The sequence below is a fragment of the Centropristis striata genome, chromosome 9, assembly GCF_030273125.1.
Source record: "Centropristis striata isolate RG_2023a ecotype Rhode Island chromosome 9, C.striata_1.0, whole genome shotgun sequence".
NCBI lineage: Eukaryota > Metazoa > Chordata > Actinopteri > Perciformes > Serranidae > Centropristis > Centropristis striata.
The window spans coordinates 18317908-18339958 of record NC_081525.1 but is presented as its reverse complement, the minus strand read 5'-3'; the positions used below and the strand labels follow the sequence as shown (position 1 = coordinate 18339958).

At 37.0% G+C, this 22051-nt stretch overlaps 2 protein-coding genes across 3 annotated transcripts; both read left to right on the top strand.

Annotated features, from left to right (window-relative positions):
• The first annotated feature begins 867 nt into the window (after positions 1 to 867).
• Positions 868 to 4593, top strand: LOC131977824 (chymotrypsin-like elastase family member 3B). Its single transcript, XM_059341267.1, has 8 exons — positions 868 to 910; positions 1038 to 1126; positions 1215 to 1312; positions 1412 to 1540; positions 2618 to 2754; positions 3927 to 4069; positions 4162 to 4314; positions 4436 to 4593. Exons 1-8 carry the CDS (start codon positions 868 to 870, stop codon positions 4451 to 4453), a joined length of 810 nt encoding a protein of 269 aa, XP_059197250.1. The 3' UTR covers positions 4454 to 4593.
• A 10513-nt stretch (positions 4594 to 15106) lies between these two features.
• slc34a2b (solute carrier family 34 member 2b) lies at positions 15107 to 22051 on the top strand. 2 transcript variants are annotated; one of them, XM_059341404.1, is made up of 13 exons: positions 15107 to 15138; positions 15615 to 15666; positions 15765 to 15896; positions 15980 to 16108; positions 16275 to 16418; positions 17214 to 17325; positions 17427 to 17622; positions 18346 to 18441; positions 18739 to 18850; positions 19305 to 19472; positions 19761 to 19877; positions 19973 to 20097; positions 21096 to 22051. In XM_059341404.1, the coding sequence occupies exons 2-13, from the start codon at positions 15621 to 15623 to the stop codon at positions 21636 to 21638; spliced, it is 1920 nt and encodes a 639-aa protein (XP_059197387.1). In that variant the 5' UTR covers positions 15107 to 15138; positions 15615 to 15620; the 3' UTR covers positions 21639 to 22051. The 2 variants fall into 2 exon arrangements, with proteins under 2 accessions (XP_059197387.1, XP_059197388.1); XM_059341405.1 differs by lacking the exon at positions 15107 to 15138 and having other exon boundaries at positions 15621 to 15661; positions 15754 to 15896.

Sequence of the window (22051 nt, the reverse complement as noted above, 5' to 3'; positions counted from 1 at the left end):
TTACTGTATATTTACATTTCATGAGCAACCATTTAAAAAGTACTGCAGTTTGTTATTCATTCTGAAAAACTGGTCAAAAAAACATGAATAATTATATAAATGTAAATGAAAGTGAAAAAGTTGCATATAATGAATTTGACTAGTAATAATATCAGTGAAGGTAACACAGAGACATCTCTTTGGCCTTTAAGACAATCATTAGATTTTATATATGCCAAGCCTGTCACTGGTCATATCAACTAATATATAGAGAGAAAATACGGCACAGAATTTCTTTTATGTTTAACAGTGCTGACAAGTTGAACAAGATCTGCATGTGGATTTTACACTTACATAATATGCACACTGCCTTCGAAATGTCTCCAACTGCAGGTCAAATCCAGTCTTTTTTTTATCTTTTTATTATAGTCCTTCAATTTTATTGAAGTCCTGCATAAATATTTATTAGTGGAGAATTGCTTCTATACTTCTAATACTTCTAGTATTTTTTTGCTCCATCTTCATACTTCCTACACCTCTGGTCTTCCTGGAGCTTTTATTTATATATTATATCCATAGACTGTATAAAATTATATGTATATATATCCTATTTTATTTTATGCCATTGCTGAATGGTGTGCTGGGAAATGTCTGTACAGACACATCACATGTATTTTAGCCACATGAATGCTGACAATGTTTCCATGCATGGACACTTCAGTGTCCTGGCACACCGACTGATGCATCTGTGGAACAGGAAGTTTTTCCCAGCTACAATCAGCAGTGAACGCTGATAATAATGTGCTTGTGCTGACAGACAGACAGACAGACAGAGCAGGTATAAGAGTAAGCTGAGAGAAAGTGTGTGTGAATCTGCAGATTGACACCATGGTGAAGATACTGGCCCTCCTGCTGCTTCAAGTAGCATACGGTAAGTAGCATGGATTCAGTCAAACTGAAAAAAAGTGGCACAGTTGTTACAAAATACAAATGCCAGACATTAAAGATTAAGCACTGAATAGAGTTAACTTTTTGGCTCCTATATGATGTGTTTGTAGTTTTTGGATGTGGTGCACCTGCCTTCCAGCCTCTTACCAACAGGGTGGTGAATGGAGAGGATGCTCGCCCCAATAGCTGGCCTTGGCAGGTACTGTAAGCACAATGTTTTTAATTAACGATTAACACGGTAACTCTTATTGAGAATTTTATTCCAAATATTCACTTTTTTTCCTCAGATCTCCCTGCAGGTGAAGCACGGCAGCCGTTTCCATCACACTTGTGGAGGCACTCTGGTTGGACCTCGTTGGGTGCTGACTGCTGGACACTGCATCTGGTGACTAACAATAACTCAAGATAGCCACAAGTAGTACCAAAGTGAATATAAATATATACTGCATGAGGCAAATGTAATCTGAAATGAAGTGTTTTACAGGCCAGGAGATGTGTACCGTGTGGTGTTGGGAGAGCACGACCAGAGCCAGCAGGAGGGAACGGAGCAGATCATCGAAATTATGAGAATCATTGTTCACCCCAACTGGGACATTGACATGGTGGCTGATGGGTGAGTTTATCTTGACTGCAAATCAATAAATAATCAATATTACCATAAAATGCCTTTAAGACTTCCCCATTTCCAAAAAAGGTTGAGATTTTCCATTGAACTTCATATTTATTGTATTAAATAGATGTTATGTTGTTAGAAATGCATTTTGGTCAAGCTCCCACACTTTTAAAAAATATATAATTTAACTACAAGCAGACACTGTATGTACATGCAAAAAGCAAAATATGTCCAGCCTGTCAAGACAGGGTGCATTTTTGGCTAATTTTAGCATTTAATTTAGCATGGATGGAGATTCAGTTAGCAATGGACTGTGTACTCTTTAGCAAATATATTCTAAATTTCAGAAAGGTTTTTATATTAATTGATACTTCACTGTGACAGGGTGGACATGTTAAGCTTGAAAACATTCAGCTACACACATAATGTAAATACTTATTCTGCAACTAGCCACTGTTGGTGGCGGTTTCCCCATAATTTCAGGGACACTTGCAAAATGTTTGATATTATTATGAAAATAGAATAAATATGATCAAAATGGTTTTAACAAATATCTTGTTGTGGATAATATAACCATATAATTTATTTTTTGGATTAGTATCATTTAACCACTAATTACACACACTGTAATTAGCAGAGCAGTGTGTGGGACATGCCAATATCACATACATCCAATGAAAAAAAAACAGGATAAAATGAAGGAAACACATTTTAGGAGACTTATCATTGTACTGATATTTATGTAAATGTTTGGCCATTTATGATAAGACGTCAGAATTTCATTATTTTGTTACATTTTCATGACAACTAAGCGCTAATGATGAGGACACCAAAAGGCACTTTATAGTGATATTGGTTTAAATCCCCCTGTTTTTGTATCACCAATTAGCATAAATAACCCTGTTTGTTAATTAACACCTGTAACCAAAGAACCTTCAACAAAAAAAGTAAATGCAAATAAATCAGTGTAGCCTATTTATCCATAAGGAACTGAACAACTTCATGTTCAGTAAACGCCATAAAAATAGTGTGAATCAATGATCTTAGCTCACTGAAAGTCTAATGGTTTCCTTGCAGCAATGATCTGGCCCTGCTGAAACTGGATAAGGCCCCCATTATGACTGACAGCATTGAAGTGGCTTGTCTTCCAGAGGCCGGAGAGATCCTCGCCCACGGGAAAGAGTGTTACATCACCGGCTGGGGCAACCTTTACAGTAATGTCCCTGTGTCCTCCCCTGTCCTCCTGCAGATCACTGCAATGTTTTATTACTGCAGAATATTAATGAGTGCTTCAGGCTCAGTTGGGTGAAAATGTTGCCTAGAACTTAGTTGTAAGCAATAGTTGGAAACTGCACAATCTGCACAAATAGACATGTAATGTTACTTTTTGGAAAGTTTTGCTCTCAAACCTATTATATTTGATTGCATAAAAAGACACAAATGTTAGTCTTAAGTTATAATAAGTACTTTTGTATGAGTCCATACATTGCTTTTTAGGAAACTCCTACACAGCATACCTTCTCGTCTTCTGTTCTACATGATGTGTGGAATATTTTGAGTTGTTATAAAGGACCTCTGACTGGGCTGAGCTGAGTAATAAAAGAAATGTGACAAGCGATGTAACTTATTACTTGCAGAGTAATTAGTAAATTAATGGAAATCCTTTTAGAAGAGCAATGTGTTATGTTATGTATGGTAGCCCATTTCCTCCAGTTATAAAAGTAAAAATGAATGCTTGGATTTTTTTTTTTTTTTTTTTTTCCGAAATAGTTGAAATGACTTTTATCTGATAATTTCGATATTTTATCTCATAATTATTACTTTGCATCTCATAATTTTGACTTTTTATCTCATAATTATGACTTTTATCTGATAATTTAGACTTTTTATCTGATAATTTCAACTTTTTATCTCATAATTTTGACATTTTATCTCATAATTATGAATTTTTATCTCATAATGATGACTTTTTATCTCATAATTTTGACTTTTTTTATCTCATAATTATGACTTTTACCTGATAATTTAGACTTTTTATCTGATCATTTCAACTTTTTATCTCATCATTTCAACTTTTTATCTCATAATTGTGACTTTTTATCTCATAATTATGACTTTTTATCTCATAGTTTCCACTTTTGTATCTCATTATTATGACTTTTACCTGATTATTTAGACTTTTATTTCATAAGTTTTGCCTTTTTAGCTCATAATTATGACTTTTGTGCTCAGAATTTTGACTTTTTATCACATGAATATGACTTTTTTCCATAAAATTAAAAAATGCCAGGTTTTCATCTTTATTTTTAGAACTGGCAGAAATGGGCTTCCATAGTTATGAGTGCGTTGTGTGTTGTTGATCCTGTGTGTCCTCTCTGTGTCTCAGCCCACGGCCCCATGCCTGATAAGCTGCAGCAGGCCATGCTGCCTGTGGTGGAGCACAGCGTGTGCAGCCGCAGCGACTGGTGGGGCATGAACGCCAAGACCACCATGGTCTGTGCAGGAGGAGACGAAGTGTCTGGATGCAATGTACGTGAGGCAAAATATAATCATCTTGTAGCTGTCAGACATTCTGTAAACAAGGTCAGCTCCTTTACACTGTGTTACTGTTGCTCTCTCAGGGAGACTCTGGCGGTCCTCTCAACTGTTTGGGTCAGGACGGCAGGTGGTATGTTCACGGTGTGACCAGCTTCGTTTCCTCTCGCGTCTGCAATGAAGTGAAGAAACCAACTGTGTTTACTCGCATCTCTGCCTTCACCGAATGGCTCAATGATGTAAGTTAATCTATCTACAGTAACAGCTCACATGCATGTAGAGACACAGACATGCATTGCATTTAAATATTAATCATAGATAAATCATTATATGTATTATTAAGTCATGTTTTCTCTTCAGGTCATGCTGCAATACTGAGGATCTACTGGACACCAACTGATCAGTAATGAGCTCCCACTATTTTCTGTTCGTTTTCAAGTTTTGACATCAGGGTCAAACTCATAAAGAAGTGTCACTTAAAACATTACATTAATTCAAAAAACAATATATTGAAATAAATGCAATACAATGCAATAAACATTTATGTCTTTTGTCAGCATGCCTTTGGTTGTAAATTGTTGGACCTGCTTTTAATCAATGTTACCTCATTATATAGTGCCTAATCACATGTACAGTTGTCAAAAACAACCCAAAATGTTTGTAACAAAGCACTAAGAGTCAAACAAAATCAGTATTTTTCATGAGAAAAGTGCAAAAAGATTCCCCATCTCTATAAAATACAGAGTACCACTTCATATTTTATCCCCTCTGCTGTGTGATGCGCAGAGTGAGGAATGGCTGCCCATCAGAGTGTGTGGAGGACTTATGAATCAGGATTTCCTATCAATCATCACCAAGGTCGGCCAAGTGTCTGAGCTGGTGAACATACTGTCTGATGCACCCGGGTGGCAGCTGAGCCGCAGAGCAGATAAATAGCAGCAATAGGTTACCTTGATGCACCACCTCAGCAGTCTGCACCATCAGATTAAGCCTGCAGTTTGAGCAACCTTTCACAATTATATATGCAGTTTATGACAGCAGACTTCAGCTATGTTTAGCATGATTGAATATAATAATACACAAGGTACATACAGTGATCAAGCTCACAACTTTGTTTGAATCTATCATGTTGGAAAAGGTTAAGATTTAGAGTGATTAATGCATTAATATGCAGTATAGTAATGCCAATGTGTCGGAATGGTCAAGTAAAATGAATGTACAAAGTATTTTTATTTTATGTTTGTTTTAATTGTTAATACTTTTTATATTTCTACTTGTTTATATCCCTTCCTTATATTTCTAGTTTATACTGCTTTTTGCTATCCACTTTGCTACTGTAACTTGAAATGTCCCCATTGTGGGACTAATAAAGGAAATCTTAATGTTATTGGCATCAAAATACACTTAAAGTACCAAAATAACTAATTTTGCAGAAAGGCACAACTCAGAATAAGTTATATTGTACTATTGGATAATAATTATTGATGTTTTAATGAATAATCATCTCTATCATGTTTAAATCAATAATTAGCATTTTCCTTTATTCTATATAACTGGTCCCCAATCTGGGGTGCAGACCCCCATTAAGGGTCACCAAAGCTTCCTGGGGGGTCCTGAGGCCTTCTTGATTCTATGGGGTGTAAGCCAACTTTAAAAAAAATAAATAAATACATATAGTTGTCCTATATCACAGGATTTCATTAATTTCTGTGAAGAAACCTAAATGAAACTGTCAACTGTAATCTAAAAAGTTCAATTAAATAAAAATAATAATATAGAGAAGAATTCAGAATTCATTTTAGACATATTATCTGCAGTGTTTGCATTCATTATGTGGGGAAATTGTAAAGTATATCAGTTGCTATGTACTTTTATTGTTATCCATTGAATATAATATGAAATATTATACTTGCTGCATAGAAAAGGGTTCTCTTGGGGAAAAAAGTTTAGGAATCACAGTCCTTTATTATTCATCTGCTGTGTGTCTTAACTGTGTGAAACTAAACAGTACGAGTACACTGATGAGTGCAGTTGCTCTTTAATGAATTGAAATGAACACAAACCTGCTGACACTGATTATCCCCATCTGCTGGTGGATGTGGTGACCTGCTCCGTCCTGACAGCATCACAGCAGCTCCATCCAGTGGACAGAACAGAAGACAGACAGGAAACGCTGACTACTGTAGAAACTCTCATCCTGCACACTCTCAGGCATCAGTTTAATCTTCATCCTACCATAAGAAACTTTAGGTAGTTAGTTAACCTATGTTAACTTATTTCTTCTTTAAACATCATTGGTTATGTCATAAATGTAGTCTGAGGAAACAAAATCAAGCTACAGCTTTGTATTTACATATTAAGGGAATCTGTCTCTGCTGCACACTGCAGTGGTAATACTTTACATGTAGAGTCATGGGAAACATTTCATCTATTTATTCTGTTTTATCCATTAAAAATGTATGGACTTGAATCAGTTGCTTCTGACTGGGGTCCCCTAGCAACCCACTACATCGGTATTTTTAAAAAAGACTTTTCGCCTCTTCTGTGTGGAGTTTTCATGTTCTCCCCGTGTCAGTGCGGGATGTCTCCGGGTCCTCCGGCTTCCTCTCACAGTCCAAAATTATGAAGCTCAGGCTTAACTAGTGACTCTAAATTGCCTGTAGGAGTGAATGAGTTTTGAAGAGGCTTTTTTTTTAATACTCTAAGTACATTTTGGTGCTGATACTTTTGTACTTTTACTGAAATAAGTTTTGAATGCAGGACTTTGCTTGTAGTGGAGTAATTCTGCAGTGTGGTATTAGTACTTTTACTTAAGTAAGGGATCTGAATACCTCCACCACTCATCCCATGTCATGCTGATGACGATTCTCTCTGATGAATCAGTAGTCTGCAATTTTTTAACTTCACCTTCTGGTGACGGCTCAGCTCCCTTGGAACCTTGACTGATGTGCTGCCAAAATAAAGTAGTAGATATTATGTCCTTCACAACTGCAGCTACATTCGCAAGTGGAGTTGAACTGAACTGAGGCATTTGTAGTAAAGATGTAACATAATCTGTATATGTATCAGTCTCTTGTCAACAAAACATCATTACATCCAGTAATTAGTTATTTAACCCTGCTCTTATGTTGTGGGTCAAATTGACCCATTTCAAAGTTTGAATTATTTTAAAAGAACAAAAATTAAAAATGTAATTTAAAACCATTGTATTTTATATGTAGGTATTTCCAATGTACATAAAAAAATTAACATGCATTTTTTTAAATGAAAAAAGAGTTTATTGAACTATGATATTTGAGAGGTAAAGAACATCATTGCACTAAATATTGATTGAAATGGTTAGAAATTAAATATAATCAATATTTATTTGGATTTTTAGTTTCTAACATTTAACAGGACATAACAGGAGGGTTAACAATACAGCAGAAGATGACATATTTGCATTTTTAAAAATACCGTTTGTGCTAAGAAGCTCATCTGTATATCATCAGAGTCCTGCTGGTCATGCTGCTGTATCATTCCTTATTTGGTAACCCTGAACAGTTGTTGAAATGTCTGAATTGTTAAACTGTTAATGATTCTTTCCTCAGGAAGGTCACAAGACCTTGTGCTTCAGTGCCCCATGAACTACATGTAACATACGGTACATCACAGAGCGAGAGAGCACTGCTCCAGGAGCCATTCTCTGCACTGCATCGACTACCAGGGAGTTTTAGTTTGTACTTCACACTGACTGCTGTCCATAAGTTTATGATAAAATTATGAAAAATAGCCGGCAGTCTCTGAAATTATATTTCAGCCATGTGGAGGCAGCAGGGTCAATCAGCTCAGCAGAAGCAACATATTTTTATAGCTCCTGGAGAGGCATTATGTTTGCATTCTCACTTTCCATCACATGCAAATTGGGTGTAACCGCAGTTGTAACCTTGATCCTGCAGCCGCTCCGTCTCACCACCTTCTGACTCTCAACCAGTTAGGACGAGTTCAACAGCTGAGTTTTATGGTTTTATGGATTACAGCACAGCGTAGTACTACAGGGTGGCCCTCTGGCGCTAACAACAGGGCAGACTATGTGACCCTCGGTGGACTGTGCCAGCATGGCAGAGCGGTGGCATCAACTCAGTGGCCTTGTAGGCAATCATTGACACTGGGACCATAACAATTCTGAGAAGGAAAACAAAACATTAAAATGCAATATATGGAGCAGAGGAGAATACTGAAGACTGCACGAGAGGATTTGAATATAGGTCAAATTACAAAGAAATATCACAAGGTGTTTTCTAAATAAAATCATAATTCCAGGCATAACTATTTTGATTAGCGTGTGGGTGGAGGGACGATGAAAGCACCATTCCAAAGGTTGAAGGTAAGCCTCAGCTGATCTCATGATATGTGGGTCTTCTGAAGTCACATGGGGAAAAAGTATCATCAAACCTAATGGTTTAGTCAATAAATAACCAGCTGAATTGTAAAATAGAGACACTTTAAGATGCTTCTTTATTCTTTACCGTGCTTATGAAGTCTCATGCTCTGATCGTGTCATATTACAGTGTGGAGAGGTCAAGGTCAGGACAAGAACCTCTGCTGGAGCCAATCAAATGGCTATCACACATGATATTACTGGTCATAACTGCACAGAAGCTACAGCATCTGGGCACAGGCACAAACATTCAACTATCAGTAAGTTGTAATAAATAGTTATTTAATGAATAATCAACTATTTACTGCACCTGGCTTTTTATCTGCTAACTAATTAGCAGCCTACAATTACTCCTGCTGTAATACAGTTATGCAATATTTGAAAAGATAATTAAAATCTCATGGTGCTTTATTACTTTAAAGAGGCAATATCACTACAGGAAAAACAGTGTGTCTTATGTTCATTAAAAAAACATATTTAAGGTAGATTCAGAGAAGAAATATTTGATTAAATAAATGAAAAAATAATACTTTAACGGGATAGTTTGGATTATTTGAAGTGGGGTTGTATGAGGTGCTTATCCATCCTGCAGTAGATGGCAGTAGGCACAGTCCCAGTTTGGAGAAGCAGACAGGAGTATCAGTACTGAAGCTAAGCACTGTACTGCTGTGGGCGGGGTCAGCAGCAAAATGCATTTTAGCTGTGTAAAAAAGCAACATCTGTTTAAAACTACTTAGTATTTTGAATTTCCGCGTTTTCTTCTTCGTCCGGAGAGCGTAGCGGGCACTGTTAGCTGCATCTCAAATTAACGGACGCCAACCTTCTGACCCCATCACCAGGACCAAGCACCGCACCGGTGGAGACAGAGCCTTCTCCACTGCTGCCCCAACCCTCTGGAACTCCCTCCCTACTCACATCCGACTGCCTCCACGTATTAAAAAATCAACTCAAAATCAACCTTTTCAAAATAGCTTACAAGACCTGAACTCATAATGTCTCATCTCTGTTTAGTTTTTTTTTTCCCCTGCATTTTGTGTTTGTGTGTGTCTAATTTCTGTTATGTTAAGCGACTTTGAGTACCTTTAAAAGTGCTATAAAAATCTAATGTATTATTATTATTATTATTAATATTATTATCATTATTATCATTGTTATCATTATTATCATTATTAATCTTTAGGTTCACAGCTTTCAGATGATGACCACTTCTATATGGTATTTATTGTTGACCTGCTATCTCCCCCTAGACATCTACTGCCCACAACCACCAGTTCGCAAAAAAAGGACCTTGAACACTTACATTTTTGCTATATTTAGAATATTTTCACAGCTCTACCCTCCCGAGCATACAGAACAGCTTCCCCCATCATTAGCAATACTTAGCTTAGCTTCTGTACTCCTGCCTGCTTCTCCAAACTCTGGGTAGTGAAGGTAACACACTGACCATGAATAAGTACCTTAGAATTTCTAACTACAATATATCTGAACTATCCCTTTAACGCAGGGGGGCAACCTGCGGCTCCGGAGCCACATGTGGCTCTTTAGGCCATCTGCAGTGGCTCCCTGTGGCTGTGAAAAAAAAAATCATACGACATGAACAGTTATTTCTATTTTCCCTATAAACAATATTAAAACTTCTACGGCCCGGCACCTTAACATCTACATTTGGCCAACTTCAAGTCTAGTTTTGAGTTTCTCTATCTAGACAAGCTTTCGATTCCAAATCTCCTGCGATATTTCTGTGGTGTCAAGCCTCATTTGCACTTGGCTTCCGCTACATTCTGACAAAATCATATTAATAAATGCTCATTATTACCTATCAGTAATGTTGGTAGGGTAATTTAGTAGGCTTTAACATCTTTATTCTCCTGCTCAAAATAAGGTTTGCGGCTCCGTTACAACATTATTTCTCTTTTTTGTCCAACAATGGCTCTTTTGTTAGTAAAGGTTGTCGACCCCTGCTCATATATATTTCATGGAATTTATACATATTTTGTTGACATATTTTTAATGTGTTGCTGCTTGTCTCTGTGCACAGCTGTTTATTTAAAAATGAAGTAGAATTACTTCGGAAAAAAAACAAACAAACACTTTTTAGTGGTCAGAATGTGCAAGAAAAGGAGGAAGAAAAGGCAATTAAGTAGTAAAAAATATTTAATTAAACACATTCAAATCCAGATTAAGATTTTGCACATTTTTCATGCAGAAATTCTTGACGAATAGCTTTCAGTTGGCTTTGTTGCTGTAATTAATCAAAAAAATATCTTGAATAAAAATAGCCTATAGGCCAATCTTTTTCTGAGATAAATATATTTATATGAGAAAAGAATAACGAACATTACAAAATAACTAAATATGACAAACCCTAGTAAAGGAAGTATTTATATTTATATATAAAGAAAGAAAGAAAAATGAACTATACCGTATATGCAATATGGTCTAATTCCATATCACATTTAAAAATATATCGATATGTTTTTAAATGTGATATGGAATTAGACCATATCTCATATATCGATATAGTTCAAATTTGCACTGTGATCCTTGCTCCAGGTAAGCGGCGGCTTTTATTTAAGATATTTTTTAATTTAAATGTGCAGTTTATGGAGCTTTGATTTTTTTAAAGGTACTCCTGATGTTATACAGTATTTATGTTCACTTAAACAAATGGTTTCAATAAAACTACTTGTGACATGTCATATTTGGCTTTGACGTTGACTAAACATTTGCTCTCACTTTGCAATAAAAATATCTTGTGTTGCTTTTTCTTCCATATACCCATACTGAATTGGGTAAAAGGGCTTTTGTCCACTCTGCAACTTTTGCATGGAATAAGTTAACAGAGTTAACATCATTGAGCGCTTTTAAATCTAAACTGAGAGTACTTGAGGACGAATCTATAATATGTACGTGTTTTTTTAAAATAATAATCTGTTTGTAAATGTAATCATTTTTGCTTTTTTGTTTGTCCTTGGTTTGTGTTTTAACTGTGTAATTTTGTAACTTTTTTGTATTTGCTACTGCCTATCTTGGTCTCCCTTGAAAAAGAGGTTCTTAATCTCAATGGGATTTTCCTGGTTAATTTAAGGTTATAATAAATAATAAAAACATTATAAATATGTGCTATTTTTGCATGTTTTACTTGAAGTTTGTTACAACTCATATGACCATGAATACACTATTTTTTGATGCATTTAGAAATGCCTTTATTTATTATTCATCATATGCATTTATAGATAGACTGTTTAATTGTATCATTATATAAGCATGTAGACAGGTGATGTTGTTTGAAGTGGGTGTTTTAATTTCTTCCTTGTCAGTGCAGCTGTTTTGCTGAATGCTGAGAACCTGATCATGCCTGAGCTGCCATTATATTATTGGCTGTAAATTAATAAAGCAGTTCAGTTTAATGGTTGTTGTTTTGAAACCAGATGACAAACAGGAGCCGTTAAGAATATCAGGTTTCTATCCCTTAAGGCAAATTAAGCAAATTGAAATAACAAAGAAGTTATTTTTAATAGTAATTTTGACTTAATAGATACAACTGGTATGTGTTTGTTACTTGTAAGCTTGGATCTGTCTTACAATGATAAAAGGAGCAGAAGAAGAGTGTGACAGGCTTTTTCAGACATGCAGCTCAGGGCCCAGAGGGATCTAAATCTAGGGAGCGTACCGCACATAAAAAACTAACTGGTGACCAAAGTGAAATAAATGCATCATGTGGGACTCTCGAGTCTGTGCCTTTGGAGTTCAATTTCAGAAGAAAACATCATCTCCAAAGTGTGTGAGTATGTGTTGCTGAAACACCCATGCAAGTCCCTTATTTACTACAAAATCAGCCACTGCTCCGAGGTCTAGAAGATGTATCATCATTATCAAAAGATCTGCTCTGAGTCTTTAAAGTTGAACTCAGTGAACTGTTTTATTGTGCAGCATTAAATCTACAGTGATTACTTTACTGAGGTTTGGGAGTAACTGAAACATCATTCCAGCTTAATCATTGACTCCTATTCACACCGTTTATTTTAGATGCAATATGCAATGTTACAGTCATATCTCTGGCTATAAACTCAGATTAATAAGCAATAAATGTGTGCAAATACCAGTGTGTGGGCGTGTTGTAAACATGTGAGTGGGAGAGAGAGTGTATGCATAGTGGATAATGCATATAAATAGAGCTATATATTGTGTTTTTATTATAGCTATGGTTGTGAATATTAACATATCAGCAAATATTGTTGTCCCAGTGTGACACAGAGCCAGTGAAGCCATAAGTATTCAAAAAAGTATAGAATTTAATGAAACATTTAACATGACAGCTTACAAAGAACAGCAGAGGAAAAGATACAGTCATTGAAAAATGATTAGACCACTCTTGTTTTCTTCACTTTATTGTTCATTTTAATTCCTGGTACAACTAAATGTACATTTGTTTGGACAAATATAAGGACAATAACACAAATATCTCATAAAAGTTTAATTTAAGAGCTGATATCTAGAAATTTGCCATGGTTTTCTTGATAATAACCAAGAATAACAAGTGTATATTAAGTTATACCAGGCATTAAAATGAACAAGATATTAGAGAAAACAAGGGTGGTCTACTGATTTTTTTTCCATGACTGTATGATTTAGAAGAGTTGTAAAACAAACAAAGAAAGAAATAATTTGTCTATTTATGATCCTCATTACAGCTTATGGTAGATGCACATCAACCAAAGAGTGATTTTTTTCCTTCTTACATTGCTCACTTTCTATGTTTTTAGAGTCTTGCATGAAAAGCAGAGAACCATCTAGTTGTATTATATTCAGGAGAAGTCAGACATTTCTGCAGTAGAGGCTGACATTTTCATGGGTCGCAGGATTCCTGTGGGTAAGGAAGTCAATTTTACCATTTATCATGAGACTACGACTGGATAGAAAAAAAAGTCAGTGAGAGCAGGCAGGAAGGAAATCATAATAACAAAAGGTCAGTTTATAACCTATATATAAAATACTCCAGCCGTCCAAAAGTGTTAGAAACAGAGATCTAGCAGCTGGCCAATGTGTTTTTTATGTCTTTTAGTGTAAAGGCATTTTGGGTCTTCACAAGGGAATGAGATGGGAGTCGGTCTTCTGGGACTGGCACAGGATAGGAGTTTCTTTTGTGGTAGCGGGATGTGACAGGAGTGAAAATCTACTTTTGTTTCATCCTCTACTATATAGTAGATATCTCCAAAACTGAGCAATTCACACCCAGACAATCCAGATCTAGCAATCGAGTAGTATATCACACTACAGGTAGGAGGAAAAATATGTGTTTTTTGAATTTGGGATCAATTGTTGCTTTAATCTATTCAGTATTTCATGATAAAATAAACGGACAATACAAACACTATATTCATTTATTTATTTATACAGTCATGGAAAAAAATATTAGACCAACCTTTTTCTTCAATATATTGTTCATTTTAATGCCTGGTACAACTAAAGGTATATTTGTTTGGACAAATATAATGATAACAACAAAAATAGCTCATAAGAGCCTCATTTAAGAGCTGATATCTAGCCATTTTCCATTGTTTTCTTGATAATGGTTTTGGCTATTATCAAGAAAACCAAATGAACAAGAAATTGAAGAAACAATGGTCTAATATTTTTTTCCATGACTCTATATTTATTTATTTATTTGCCTGGCCAAACTAATTTATAGGTGTATAAATCAAAGGTTTCCTCGCAATACCAGATTAAATTGATTCTGTAATATGATATTTGCTGATTTCACAGAGTCCGCCACAGATTTCATTTATTTCAGGGCCCTGTGATCTATATGACATAATATCACACGCTCATTTAACACAACTCGCAAAAAAAAAAAAAAAATATGTCAAAATTTTTATTTCTGAACTCTTCCAAACATTTAAATGAAATTCAATCAATTCTTTTTTTAATAGCAAGGATACATATAAAGTGGAAATTTCAAAATAAAGGCCTATGTTAAAGATTATATTTTCACTTTGCATCAATGACACTTGATCGTTGATTATTTAATCAATAGAGCGATACCGATCAAGGTATCATTAATACCATACTAATTAGTAGAATGCAGCGAAGTGGAATATTTACAACCACCAGGGGGCAGCTTTCTTGATTTCATTAGTGTTATTAGTCCACTACCTGTGTCTTTGGTTGTAGCCTACCTGTTGTTTGGACTTAAACTTGAAGACAGGTACTAGCAATCAAGATGGATTTTACACATATGAAATTGTTTTATTTTAATTAAGCTATAATCCAACTCAGGTTAACAACGTGTTATTATTGTTTTATTTAAAAAATGATTTATTTATTTTTTAAAAGAGAGAAATTAGAAGAAACTGTGTATCAGATTTCTCATCTTTTCCAATTTCAACATAAAATGGTTTTAATCAAAACCTTTCTCTCATCATGAATACATGAATCATCTCTGTGGTTGGTTTTATCTCACAGTATGCCCCACATATGCACCTTCCAGCCTCCTGCACTCTGCACATGTGTGCGCGACCTTTGAACCAACAGCAGCGTGTGTGTGCTCGCTGCTGCGCTATAAAAGCTGCGCTCATTGTGAAGCAGAGCAACAGGTAACCAGGTGAAGCCTCCCACTCACCCTGACCGCGCGGCGCTGCAGGTACTCCACCATGTTCCTCCTCCGTTATCCTCATGCTCTCATGTGGAGTGACTGTAACATCTATTTCAAGCTCCTAGGAAAGCGGGAGAATGTAGTTATTTGGCTTTATTATAATTCGTTTTTTTTCTTCTTTAAGTTATCTTTGAGACATGGTAATACATATGTCGTGCTCGAAGTTTAAGGCATGTTGTTTTTATTTTATTTTTTCTTTGCCATTTATTTTGGGAAGTTAGTTCCAGAGGCAATTTTTAGAATTGAATTTCCATATATTAGGCTATAATGACTATTAAACATTAGTTTGTAGACTCAAATCATGCTGAAGTCGTTTTATTTTGAAATTCTGACTACTCCATCTGACTACTCCATCAGTAAACCTCCTCTCTCTAATATTCTTGATATAATAATTACATGCATATGACTTGTTCTAATTAATTTTTATCGTTGTATTGAATTTAATGTAACTTTTCCCTCCTCAGGCAATCATGGCTCCAAGACCACAAGTAGGGACTGATTCGACTCCCTCTCTCGGTATGTCCTTTTCTCTTGGATACCTGCTCAAACTGTATTGTTGCCACCTTTTTTTCTAACATCTTCTCCTGTCTGTCTGTCTTTCTGTCCTGCATTAGATGACAACACTCCGACTAAAGATACGGCCATCCTGCCGGCTTACTCCACCGTGGACCTGGTGAATGAGGAGCCTGGAGGAGATGATCCCTGGGATCTCCCAGAGCTCAAAAACACTGGGGTCAAGTGGGCTGGTGAGACATATCGCCATTCTCTGCACAGTGAGGACACCTTTACAAAACCTGACTCTGATTCAGCACTGTTTTTTTTCTTACAGACCTGGATACAAAGGGAAAGATTATGCGAGTGCTGTCTGCTATAGTGAAGACCATCCTGCTGCTTGGACTCCTCTACCTGTTTATCTGCTCGCTGGATGTTCTCAGCTCTGCTTTCCAGCTGGTCGGAGGTAATTTCACAGAATTACGCTTAATATCCTGGGTCTTTATCAACACCCATCACTGCACATTTACTTTATTTACTTGATAATGCCAGGCCTAACGAAATGCTGCTTATGTAATGTGCATGAAGTGTTTTTAACCTGAGGGTGTGTGTGTGTGTGTGTGTGTGTGCAGGCAAAGTTGCTGGTGACATCTTCCAGGACAATGTGATATTGTCCAACCCTGTGGCTGGGCTGGTGATCGGGGTGTTAGTCACAGTGCTGGTGCAGAGCTCCAGCACCTCCTCCTCTATTGTGGTCAGCATGGTGTCCTCTGGATGTAAGTAGCACACACACTTGCATTTGTCAACTTGTGTACCTTGACACTTGCACGGAGCTTTAACATGCAACCATAGACTGTATAAAAGAAGTGGACAAAGCCGAAACACTGATAAAAAGATCTTGTTTAAAAATATTATGACAACTTTTTGAACTGTTACTACTACACCCTCTTTGCTATTTAAGTGGTGCAGTGATTTATTTTCCTGTAAGACGGATGAAAGATCTTGATAAAGGTTTAATATGTTCGCCTGAAGCAGTTTTGTGCTTTAGTGGGCTCCTAAAGGGCCAGGGTCCAGAGTGGCCCACAACACTCATGGTTCCAGAACCCACGGCTCCTCTTATTTAGAATCATACTGGAACAACAAGATTATTTTTTGTTGTGTGGGTGTTCTAAATAAGATTATGTAAAAACATCTTGTTAAGAACAAAATAAATTAATGCAGATTAAGTTAAAAACTAGATATACTTATGCAAAGATACAAATGTGAACTTTTATATCACCTCACATTTATATCCACTCAGATAAAAAATGTTCAGTGTGCCAAGGGATGACTCCACTGGTTGGAAAAAGAATTACATAGGAGTCTATGGGGAAATGACCCTGCTTCTAACTTGATTTATTACCTCAGTAAACATTTTCCAAATTACTTTATGGTCTTAAAAAGCTAGTTTCAAGTCAAGTCATCAACACAGCATGATGTTCATTTTGTAAATTTTGATCCCATTTAGAGTAAAATAGAAGATATGACTACATATTCTTCCACATTAACATGATGGCACTTTTATTCTTCAGTGCTGGATGTCCAGTCTGCAGTGCCGATCATCATGGGCGCCAACATCGGCACATCAGTAACCAACACTATTGTGGCTATGATGCAGGCTGGAGACAGGAACGAGTTCCGCAGGTAAATCAGAGCATGTGATACTAAAGATTAGATAAAGATAATGCTGCAGTATAGTACTAACTACAGAAACAGTGTTTAAGAGTGAGTTCCTTCACCTCCAGGGCCTTTGCTGGTGCGACAGTCCACGACTTCTTCAACTGGCTCTCTGTGCTGATCCTTCTGCCCCTGGAAGTCGCCACAGGTGTTCTGTACAAACTCACCGGCCTTATTATCGATTCGTTCAATATTCAGACCGGAGAGGACGCCCCTGACCTGCTCAACGTCATCACAGACCCTCTCACCGACTCCATCATCCAGGTAGATAATCGTTTTACTCATTCTTACATGTTCATATACAGAACAGGTGGAAAACATTCACATGAAGGAGAGTAACATACTTAACCTTCCTGTTATGTTCGTCTCTCAGGAACAGCAATAATTTCCGTGGGTCAGTGTGATGTTTAATTGTCCAAAAGCATCAGAAACTAAAAAATCCCAATAAACATTATTTTTTATTTAATTAATAACTCTCTTACTAACCATTTTAATCAATATTTAGTGCAATGGTGTTCTTTACCTCTCACAGATCATGGTTCAATGAGGATAACCCACTCATTTTTCATAAAAATGCTTATGCACTTATACTAAGGTATTAGTTTTTTTTAGATTTTTAAACTTTGAAATGGGTCAGTTAGACCTGTAACATTACAGGAGGGTTAAGTGTGTTCCTAATATTTCTCTTCCAGTATATTAGTAAATATTTTCCATAGACTCTTCAAAATAAATAGGTAGATCAACAGCAATAGGAGTATAAGGACACTTTCTGTTATAGCCTCAAAAATAATACTTGGTTTTTCATGTATTTCAAATTTAGATAATTGATAGTCATTTTGATCAAGTATTTGGCCAGATATCAGTATTGCATTGTTGAAACATAAACTGTTTTTAAATCGGATGTCTTTATTGTTACATATGAGGTACAAATGGGGTGTCAGATAAGGCAACATTTTAAAAAATGTGTTTAAATGTGTTTTTTCTTAGCTGGACAAATCTGTCATCACTGGCATCGCCACCGGTGACCCAGAAGCCAGAAACAAGAGTCTGATCAAAGTATGGTGCAAAAAAGAGGTCAACACGGTAAGAAATCAACAAGAGCTGCATGACATGTATAAATTATTAGTTTCCCACACGCTGAACAAAACACAGTAGCAGTAAAAACATATGATAAAGCTATAGTTACCTCTGCTTTTTCTTCTTAATGATTGATATTGTCCTCTTGTATTGTGACCACAGTGATTGTGTTGTTAGATCATGCTTTGAAGGTGTTATTTTATCAAAAGTGTAATGTCCATATGATAATTTAAAGATTATCACGGCTGCATTCTTAATTACTGCTGCTCTTGTATTTAAAGTTGTTGTTTTTTTTGCCTCCAGACTTACTGGAATATAACAGTGGAGAACTGCACTGCTGGTGCCGTCTGCTGGGACGACGGAAACCTGACCTGGACCCAGATGAACTCGTCTTGGACTGATTACCAGGAGAAATGTAAGCGTGTCTACCGTCAGCGAATACCCTCGGTCAGGGAAAAAAAGAACATTTACAAAGCAATTAGGTTTATCTGATCCACTGAAGCTCGGTGATACATGAGACACAACAACCTCCTTCATCCAGACCCTCTGATGTCAGGACAATGACTACCTTTGAGTCGTTACAGTGACTCAGCTAAAGCCCTCCGTTGACCTGACTACCTGCTCAATGCGTCTATTCATGCTGCCTCGTTAGAGCACCTGAGTGCCACATGACCACCAAATATTCTGCCTCAAATTAAGTAAATGCTCTCTTTTTTTAGAAATGGGAAAACTGTCATTTTCCAATCAGGAACTGTTTTACCAGCTCCGTTTATCCAGCAAAAATGTTTGTTGTAAAGTGAGTCATACACATAATGCGAGCCTAGAGTGAACGCTTTAATGTCAATCATCCCTTTGACCGTCTGTTGCAGGCAAACACCTCTTCGTCAATGTTAATCTGCCGGACCTGGCGGTGGGCCTCATTCTCCTGGCTCTGTCCCTGTTCATCCTTTGCACCTGCCTCATCCTCATTGTCAAGCTGCTCAACTCCATGCTGCAGGGACAGGTGGCCGTGGTCATCAAGAAGGTCCTCAACACGGGTAAGAGAAGGAAGAAAATAACATATTTGACCTCAATTTCATTCACTCTTCATCCTGTTTGATAGTCAGCACATCTGTCTTACATGGTGATGCTTGATGAGCAACACAGGTACAGCCTCTCTGGATTTTCTGGCTCGCCTCCAGGTCCACCAGTCCTGCTGCAGGATGCAGAAAGCACAGATACAAATTTGATTAAAAAACTGGTCGTTTGTTCTGGTTTTAACGTATGCAGTCACACAAACTTCATCAGGTTTGTTGCTCACCTCCTGTGTTTCTGTTTGACTCCAGACTTCCCCTTCCCCTTCGCTTGGGTTACTGGCTACATTGCAATTCTTGTGGGAGCAGGAATGACTTTCATCGTCCAGAGCAGCTCTGTGTTTACCTCAGCTATAACTCCTCTTGTTGGTAAGTCATTATTCACATAATGAATGAAAAAAATGCTTTTTGATGTTTGTTTTTGTTACACCATAATTTATATCTTCTCAATCTTCTTCCAACAGGTATTGGTGTCATCAGCCTGGAGAGAGCTTATCCTCTGACACTGGGGTCAAATATTGGGACAACAACAACTGCTATACTTGCAGCTATGGCTAGCCCTGGAGAAACACTATCCAACTCCCTGCAGGTGAGATGCAATGCAAAGTGTCCCTCATAAAAACTGAATGAGAGTGTAATGGACATTGAACTGTTTGCCATGGCCATTGGGCTAAAAGACCCAAATGGTCCAACCATCCTGCTGTGTTGATCTAAATGGCAATGTCCGTTCTACTGTCATTTAGTTTCAACAGTTTCCATTGTGTGCCTGATTTTAGCAATGCGGATGGATTCTACAGCTTTGGTGATCTCCTGATTTTTTCATGATTTTTTCACGAGGGCTGACCTTTTTGGTTTTTAGTGAAATATCTACTATTACTACTACTACTACTACTATTTGTTGATGGATTGTCATAAAGTTTAGTACATATTCAAGGTCCCCAGAGGATGAATTGTAAAAACTTTGATCTACTTGTAGTAGGACTGGGTATTAGTACTCTATACCTTTACCAATTACCAAATGTTAGCATGCTAACATATGAAATCACCAAGGTGAAGTGATAAATATTCAAATCAACATGCAAGCATCCTTATTGTGACCAGGTTAGCATGCTAATGTTAGCTTTAATCTCCAAACATTGCTTTTTAAATTGATTGTCCATAGAGGATGAATTCTACCCATTTTGGTGATCCCCTGACTTTTTCACGAGCTACGTGAGGTTGACCTTTTTGGTTTTTAGTGAAATATCTAGGTCAACTACTTCTATTAGTTGATGTATTGCCATAAAATTAAGAACATATATTTAAGATCCCCAGAGGATGAATTATAATAACTTGTACTTGTAGTAGGACTGGGTATTAGTACTCTATACCTTTACCAAATACCAAATGTTAGCATGCTATTATATGAAACCACTAAGGTGAACGTGATGAATATTCTACTTGCAAAAAATCAACATGCTAGCATTATTATTGTGACCGTGTTAGCATGCTAATGTTAGCTTTAATCTTCAAGCATTGCTTGTAAAATTGATATTTTCTGTGACATCTGACAGTGGTTGCTGACTGTCATCTGTTTACTTTTTTCAGATTGCACTTTGTCATTTCTTCTTCAACATCATGGGGATCTTACTGTGGTATCCGATCCCCTTCACAAGGATTCCCATCAGGTTGGCCAGAGGGCTGGGGAACCGTACGGCTCAATACCGCTGGTTTGCCGCCCTCTACCTCTTCCTGTGCTTCCTGGTTCTCCCTCTGTCTGTATTCGGCCTGTCAATGGCCGGCTGGCAGGTCCTGGTCGGCGTCGGCGTGCCACTTGTTGTGTTGGCTATCTTCGTGATCATTGTCAACATGATGCAGACTCGCTGCCCTCGCTTCTTGCCTAAGTTCCTCCGTAACTGGAACTTCTTGCCCCGGCCCCTGCACTCCATGGCACCCTGGGACGCCGCAGTCACCTCGCTACTGCGCTGCTGCCGCCGACGCTGCTGCTGCAAGTGTTGCTGCAAGTGTTGCAGAGAATCAGAGGATGAAAAGATAACAGGAGGCAGCAAGAAGAGTCTGGAGATGTACGATAATCCAGCCATGTCAAGAGATGAGGATCCAAAGGAGGCTGTTAAAGCAACACATCTTTAATATTTTTAAGCTAAATTTGTATCTATAGGCGATACTCAATGCAATTATATATCTGTAACACACCTCTCAGGTTGTGGTATGTTGATGATTCCCTTTTGTTGGATGATATACTAAGCACTGTAGTAAACACTGTCTATCACCATCATGCTGCAGAATATGAACACAAGTGTTGGACATGTTATTTTGAACCTGCTGTTTCTAGACATGTCATGTTTATTTTATGATGTTTTCAATTTATTATTCTGACTTATCTGCGAAAAGACTTAACTATGGGTGGTGCCGAATGTTATGACTTATTTTTTATATTTTTTATGGAACGTGTTAGAGGTTGTTGGTTTTATTTTCAACTTTGAACTTTAAATTTCGAATGTTATTGTAGCATTTAAAATATTTGTTATCATTCAGTATTTAAG

What these genes read in the sequence shown, in the direction of transcription:
- LOC131977824 (XM_059341267.1), top strand. Translation starts at nt 868, where the DNA reads ATGGTGAAGATACTGGCCCTCCTGCTGCTTCAAGTAGCATACG. An exon ending in GCTGCTTCAAGTAGCATACG is followed by an intron (nt 911 to 1,037) that starts GTAAGTAGCATG and finishes ATGTGTTTGTAG; the next exon opens with TTTTTGGATGTGGTGCACCT. An exon ending in ACTGCTGGACACTGCATCTG is followed by an intron (nt 1,313 to 1,411) that starts GTGACTAACAAT and finishes AGTGTTTTACAG; the next exon opens with GCCAGGAGATGTGTACCGTG.
- slc34a2b (XM_059341405.1), top strand. Translation starts at nt 15,621, where the DNA reads ATGGCTCCAAGACCACAAGTAGGGACTGATTCGACTCCCTC. An exon ending in GGGACTGATTCGACTCCCTC is followed by an intron (nt 15,662 to 15,753) that starts TCTCGGTATGTC and finishes TCTGTCTTTCTG; the next exon opens with TCCTGCATTAGATGACAACA. An exon ending in CAAGAAGGTCCTCAACACGG is followed by an intron (nt 19,473 to 19,760) that starts GTAAGAGAAGGA and finishes GTTTGACTCCAG; the next exon opens with ACTTCCCCTTCCCCTTCGCT.